This window comes from Adiantum capillus-veneris, chromosome 5 (assembly GCF_014529385.1).
Source record: "Adiantum capillus-veneris isolate H3 chromosome 5, ASM1452938v2, whole genome shotgun sequence".
In the NCBI taxonomy this organism is placed as follows: Eukaryota; Viridiplantae; Streptophyta; class Polypodiopsida; order Polypodiales; family Pteridaceae; genus Adiantum; species Adiantum capillus-veneris.
Window position 1 is genome coordinate 85,739,478 of NC_140935.1, and position 7,550 is coordinate 85,747,027.

Here is a 7,550-nt window from a genome sequence, read left to right on the forward strand (position 1 = left end):
TGCACACATGTGTACTTCATAAGCAGAAACCATAAAACTTGGATAGGGACCTCATGTTTGAGTTTACTAACTCAACCCGAGTTTGCTTCCGATCAAATTCTGACGGTGCCACGCCTTCCATAATTCACATGTTGACTTCAAACCATTGATCATAGGAGAGGGGCTTCATAAAATACCTCATGCTATGTAGACCCCCCCCCCCCCCCCCCCCCCCCCCCCCCCCCCCCCCCCCCCCCCCCCCCCAAAAAAAAAAAAAAAAAAAAACCACGCACACACACACACGCGAACAAAAGCCCAAAGTAGGAAAGAAGACGAAAAGCCCAAAGTAGGAAAGCAATTTTAGGATAATTCGGAAGGGGAACCACACAAAATTAACGAAGCGAAAGTAGGTATGCAAGATAGGAAATTAAACAGAACGTTTTCACATTGTTGTAGTCGGCCAAAAGAAGGTCTTCCCACGACCACCACCACCACCATCATCATCGACATCATCTCTCATCTCTCTCTGCTCGCTCCGCTTTTCTGCTCCACTCCATCCGTCGCTCTGTCAAGTTAGGGTTTTTCGGCCCCGTCTCTGTGCATACCGCGCTCGTCGTAGCCCAGCATTCGCCCTCTCCATCGCATGGCTGTTTCATCCCGGGTGCTCTCGTAACCTCCTCCTTCGTCGGTTGGCCTTTCCTCGCCGTCAATCCCCCCCCCTTATTACCTTCATCCCTGCATCTCATCCCCATGGGTGCTTTGAAGAAGCAGCAGTATGTCTCAAGCCGCGCTGACTCGGATTGGCGAGTCGCCAAGGCCCAGAAGGATTTCGCAGGCCACATCTTCGTCTGTAGCAGCTCCACCATCCCGGATCTGGAGCGCATGATCTTTGGTTAGTCTAGATCTCCCTCGTTTCTTGTAGCCGTGTTTGAATCTCCTCTGAATTCGATCTGCACGCAGACTTCCCCCCCCCTTCCCATGCCTTCCCAAGTAAGGAGGACGGGGTACATCTTAGCACAATTTGAACACACAGACCATCGTCATTTGAAACTTATGTAATTAAAGAATTACGGTTATTCAACTTGCCGGAACCTTGCTTACATATAGAAGCCAAGAACCGTACCATGTGTAGACACGATCATGCCTGTGGCTACAGTCAATTGTTAATCTGCTTGCGTGGATGATAATGTACAAGTTCGCATGAGCTTGATACCTATATTCTCTGCGATAAGCCTGCTATCCGTTCTAGAGTAGTTAGTTGTTTGACTATGCGAGTAGCAGCGTTGCCTTGCAATTTTTCTTTTTCTTTGCATATTTTTTATGACGTTGGAATGGACTGGTGTGCTCGATTTTGTACGTATGGTCCTGCTCATTGGTTTTGGTTTCGTATAGGTTTGCCTGCTAGATATGAGGAGACAGTCCGGTGCATTCGCAAAGGGATGCCATTGTTTCTGTTCAATTACACCAAGCGACTTTTGTATGGAGTCTTTGAGGTTTGAACTCCTTCTTGCATGGCTATCACAAGTTTGATTTATTGAGTTGTTCTTGCTGTCATCAATCTTGAAGTGTTGCCTGTTCATTTTATCTTGATACTAGTCTGTTTTTGCAATTTTTTAAGGCTGCAAGTGATGGTGGATTCAATATTGACCCCTATGCTTGGGAGAATACTGATCTACCAAGGGGGAGACATGGATATCCTGTTTCACGGTATCCTGCTCAGGTGAACATTTTAGACCATTTTGCTCTGTGAAGTTGAGTTTCTTAAGCTGACTTTGTAAGGATGCTTACCGGGAGTACTACAGGTGAGGGTGCGCATCCGTGAGGAGGGACCACCTCTTGATGAACCCACATTTCGGCCTATTCTAGAGCATGTGGATGGTCCGAAATTTAGGCTGGATCTGACTGCACAGCAGGTATGCTGTTTATTGTGAGGAACATATTATTGTATTGCCTTGCATGTCAGATTTCATATGTGTTTTGATGTGAGCTTCTTGATTATACAGGTGCAGCAGCTGCTTCATCTATTTGGGACGTCGCCATTAGAGAGGGAGATTCATGTTGGCAAGAATGGATACAATCATCAGTTTCCTGCCATTGGTTTGCGGGATCCGGAATCCCCTCGGTCCGCATACAAGTCTGATTCTGATTCTTACAGCGATTGCTCAAGCAGAGGTATGCATTCTGGTGAAGATGATTGGCCTGACGAAACCTTGGTTAATAAGGTGCACTATCATCAGGATGACGAGGGAGGTATGCTTAGCGAGAGGTTGAGCCATACTGCTCTGGAAGAGTCTGAGACTTATGACAATATACATTTTGACATTCCTGCCACATTGGCGGATCAGTTAAGTGCTTGCTGCTACAGTGGAGAAGATGCGGCTTGGAAGGAATCATTCCAAGGAGCTCCCCATTCTACTGTCCCAGATTATGACAGCCCAATGGTGTTGCGTCTCCATGAGAATGACCCTGCTGTCAATAGCAACTCTAGCAACTGCATTGAGAATGGTCTTGATCATCAAATCGTTGTGAACGGCCAGGAAAACACCCTTCCCATGCCTTTACTATCTTCTCAAATGCAGTTTCCTTTTCCGGGAAATGAGAACATGATCTTTATACCTGTGCAAACAGTGCATTGTCAACAAAGGGATACGACAGATTTTCCTGGTCATACGCAAGCAGGCAAGTGGCATGATCATAAGCGATCTTCTTGGAGCAACTCACAGAAGCAGAGCTTCAGGTCTAAGGACAGCAGGTATTCAAAACAGCAAATGTCTTCTGAATCTCAAAATGGACATGTACAGCAACAAAAGCTTCAAGTGTTGGTTCCCTTTTGTACACAGGGTCCTGGTCAAGTAGGAGACCAGGCTCATGTGGCAACTGTATTGTCTCCTATGTTTATGCCTGCAAGTGGGCCTCTCGCTTTTGCACAACTGCAAACAGGTGCCAGGCTTGATGAATCTGGGCAAAGTTTTGAGGTATCTAATGATCGTCAGATGCTTCCAGACAGATTACAACAGCTTTTGCAAAATGGCCAAGGTCCAATATTGCTCATGCCTTCCATCATTCCTAGACCAGCACCACCAGTTCGCCCAGCAGGATCTATAACACCAGGTCTTGTTGAAGCGCTCCATTTTGAAATTTTGCAATTTTCAAGATGGACCAGGCCATCTTCAGTAATTCAGCGTCATGTAGAGGCTGCAATTGATTGCGTCAGGAGAGGTGTGAAAATGGTTTGGCCAGATGCAGATGTGGAGGTGTGTATCATTAGCTGTACACTTGACGATAGTGCATAGTTGCATGATTTCTAATATTGTTTTTTTTCCAGGTCTTTGGCTCCTTTGCGACAGGCTTATGTCTACAGCATAGTGATGTTGATCTAGCTGTTGTTGATGCTCCGAGGCTACCGTGCTCTGAGAACTTGTCCATTGCACAAGTGTCTGCATCACTGATCCGTGAGCTTGCTGCAGGTTTAAAAACATATGAGTGGTGTGAGAGCATCAATCCTCTTGACACTGCATCTATGCCTGTTCTCAAGTGTCTTTGTAGACCTTTTGGCACATCTTCAAGTACAACTCCTGCAATTGCTGTTGATATTACAATTGGAGGTACGAGGAACATTGCCGCTTGTGCAGATCAAGCACTGAGACCAGGTAAGTTCATCACTCGCCACACTGGTGGTGCAGCCCGGGAGTACGTGCTTCAGAAGATAAGAGAGCTACCTGCTCTGGCGCCACTGGTATCCATTTTTGTCACTGCTACTTATCCTCTAATATTTCTGTTGAGAGAAATTTGCTGACAAGTGTGTTGACAACCAGGTTCTGTTATTGAAGTCCTTCTTGCATCATAAAGGCTTGAGTAATGTCTACTCTGGCGGTTTGGGTTCCTTCTCGTTGACCTTACTTGTGGCATTCTTTTTAGAGGTATTTGTGTTGGGCCTTTGTTCAGAAATGTGGACTATTACCTTCATGCTTTTATGTGACTGATCCAGTGCTATGTTTTCTAAGCCTTGCTGTCACTAATAAGTCAGCAATGTTTTGTTTTTCTGAGCAGAAGGTGGCTTCAATAGAAGGTAGCATGGATGCTAGAACCTCTGACTTGCCTACTTCGCCTTCATCGTCTCCATTGTCATGCTCATCAGAGTTTTCTGATGACTCTGATGCACCAAGCTCCAGTAGCAGCTCTGGAGCTACAACATTGAGCGATTGTGGTAGTCACAGTCTGGGAGAATTTTATGTGAGACGAGCTGCTGACACTATTGAGAGGGTATTGTGCCTTTGGGATCAGAATGGTTTGCCACAACTAGGTGCATTACTCGTGGGATTTCTTCAAACTTTTGGCTGTCTACGAGATCTCTCTCGTGAGAAAATCGTCTTGAAGGTAGTTTTTTATGAGTCTTATCAACTATGTATGTCTTGACTATGTTTTGGCTTTTTAATGTCATCAGGATTTAAGCTTCGCACTTTTAACTGTACCTTCTGTTTAGTATGGAGTTTTCAAGAGAACTGATGAAAAGCTTTCCTTTTTTGATTTAAAGGGAATCGATGGAAGTCCCGGCGGCTTTTTTGGTCGGGACGATAGACATGTTGCATTATGGATCGATGACCCCTTGCGGCCAGGGGTGAATATTGGGGCTGGGTCGTTTGGTATGGTACATGTGCAGGTAAGCTTCCTTCGGCTGCTTTCTGCTCAAATTGTTTTGTAAGCCTGTATGCTATGCTTGGTTTTAATGTGTTTGTTTGGGTGCAGAATGCCTTCAAGCAGATGCTGCAAGTACTAATAAGCTGTCCTACCGTGCTCATGTCGCTCCAATGTGAGGAGAAGGATTGTCGAGATCTGGCTGCCATGAGCCATTCTCCATATCTAAGGCGATTAATTGTGGAAGCTGGGGAATTTTAGTGATGCAATGTGGTCTTTGCCTCACATGGCTATTTGTGTGAGTTTTATATATCTGCATCATGGCTTTGAAAGGGCTGCAATTATCAGTTCCATATTGCCTTCATTGTATAAGCAGGATGAGCTAAATTCTGATCCAGTATCAAAGCAAAAGGTAGAATGAGCAATATTACGAGGCAGCCCATGCTTCATCCAAGGGAAGAGCTACGTGAGTGGGCTGGAACAGTTGTGCGGAGGTGTGCAGATCATAAAGTTGTCGTTAAGCTGGAGTTTGTTAGGCAGCTGTAGCATCAGTTTTGATCTTGGTACTTTAAAAGCATATTGCTAGGCAGTCTCTCAATTGTACAGAAGTGAAAGATACTCGCCTGTTGTGTTTTGGACCCAAACAAAAGCTGGTGGCAACTGTGCTTATCAAAGGAAAGCTCGTGAATTGGACGTGGAGGGTGCTTGCTCTTCAATTTCACGGCAACATCGGGCTGGGAAGAGCTAGTCCAGGATTCCGCTCGGAGATGGAGCTTTTCAAACCCCACCTGGTACCAGGCAAAATTGCATGATGTTCTTGTGGTCTGGTTTTATGGAGTCTTCGGTGGCCGGAGTTTGTCCTACCTATCATAACAGCAATTGTCATGGCAGGGATCAGGATACAGCATATTTCTAGGTGGGTGATGCTTATAAAAGTGCTTAGTATGTGGAGCACCTGAATTTTAGAGGTGCCTGTGTTCTATTTGTTCCTCGTTTTCTCCACGAGACTTTCTTGGGTTTATCCATGAAAATGATTATGGATATTGTATTTCCTATCCATTCAAAATGCATTTATATTTTGTTTCAGGTTTCTTGGTATCAAAACATAATTTTGTGATGGGACTATTTTGATGGCCTCTCCTCTAATTCTGATAACATTCGTATGAAGCCTGGATTAATAAGTAACCTCATACCAGACTGAAGAGGAGTCTGTCAAGCTTCTGTGTCTTCAATTCAAGCATCGATTGCCTTTTGCAAGATGTTTTTAAATGTTGGTGTAAACACTGCATCATGATGCTTAAAATAGCTAACCAGATAATGGTTTTACCAATCTTTACTTTTCGAAATTGCAGAAATAATAAAGTTTCAATTCTTGGGTGGCTACTCTGAGAGGTCTTGAATTGCCTGCGTTGTGAAAAAATATTGGTTTTAACTGCGATTATAGAAGAGAGATTATTGAACTATTATTTGTCACAATTTTTTCCATGTATTTGTGCTACTGTTCTTGGCATTTTGGTACATCATGAATTCTTCTATTGTTGAGGTACCCCTTCCATGCCCTTGGTGAAAGCTTGTGCAGTCTTTTTGGTATGACATGAGGGCATTGTGAGAATGGCGAAATGAATGCTTCAGGAAAAGCATCAGATTGAGACCAGTAGAATGAGTGCTTTTGGAAAGGCACCAGATTTATCCGAAGGCTTCTATTCTTCTTGATATAATGTGCTGCACTTCAATGTGGTTACCATGACTCTGGTCCATAAGGTGCAAGGACAGCATTTTGTTTGTTGTAGCTACTCACACTTGAACATAACACGTTTTTATATGGAGGTCCCCAGGTAAACGTAAGGGCTCTGACTAGCAAATTGATGCAATCTGTTTCTTGGATGATGCCATCCCTCGACACTGACCTCTAGCTTTTACGCGGGCAAGGTGACATATGCCCAGGGCCTTAAACCACCACCCCTTACGTACAAGCCACGGGCTCTAACCGCTTTACTCGTGGGCACATGTTGTACCATGTGGGGAAAAGGGCCTATCTTTTATCTTCTTAGCTACAAGAAGGTGGCCGATTTGTGGGTAGCATGGGTGATGCATCGGAAGGTACACCTGCGTTATTATAGAATTGCAACTCTCTTTACTGTGTCTTCAATTGTTTACAGAGTCTTTGCCTTCAATATGCTGACAGAGGTGTGATAAAGTGAGATAGTTATCTCCAACAGTAATGTCTTTGCCTGGTTTGCTGGAGCATTGCAAGTAACTTGCACAATTAATGGTGTTTTTGAGTGTCCTACAAGCTTCTCGTCCTGCAGGTATTTGAATAAATGCTGTGTTGCAGGAAACACAGCCCTCAGGTTAAGAAGTGTGTTTCTACGTTTTTGGATGGGGCATGTTTCGAGGGCTGGAGAAACGTTTTGAAAGGGGCTGTAAAACATTTTGTAACGAAAGAGCCACGTTGGCTCTTTTATTAGGAGGTCAACAATGGCCACATTAGCGTGAGTTTCGTGTGCCCAAAAAAAAAAAAAGGGTTTCGTGTGAGTTTCGTGTGCCCAAAAAAAAAAAAAGGGGGCTCTTATCGGCACTGAAACGCCACTAAACAGAGAGCCAACCAAGTAAAAACGTTTTACAAAGAATAGAGAACAAAGAACTTCATCAATCTCCGCAACATATTCCTCTCTCGGCACGATCGCAATATGAAAATTGGTTTTTGTTCTATTCACGTGTGTGCAAATTCTGTTGGTTGTATTTTTTGATGTAGTTGCCTATGTCTTAGAATACTTGTTTACTTGTCTACCCCCGGTGTTTCCTGGTCCTAGATGTTGCCATTTCATGGTGTTCTATGCAATTTAGACGTTTCTGGTTTGGAAATGTTTTGTGCAACCGAGTAATCATGTGTTGCCTTGATGCTCTTTTCTTGTATCCTCAACTTTCGGCTCTGA

General features: G+C 44.2%; 1 protein-coding gene across 1 annotated transcript; it reads left to right on the top strand.

The window, feature by feature from the left end:
* Positions 1–455: 455 nt before the first annotated feature.
* On the top strand, positions 456–5,704 carry LOC147457663 (uncharacterized). The gene is made up of 10 exons (XM_086512514.1): positions 456–871; positions 1,372–1,472; positions 1,598–1,699; positions 1,782–1,892; positions 1,983–3,233; positions 3,305–3,715; positions 3,795–3,899; positions 4,030–4,356; positions 4,514–4,639; positions 4,726–5,704. The coding sequence occupies exons 1-10, from the start codon at positions 730–732 to the stop codon at positions 4,873–4,875; spliced, it is 2,826 nt and encodes a 941-aa protein (XP_086368640.1). The 5' UTR covers positions 456–729; the 3' UTR covers positions 4,876–5,704.
* Positions 5,705–7,550: the final 1,846 nt, after the last annotated feature.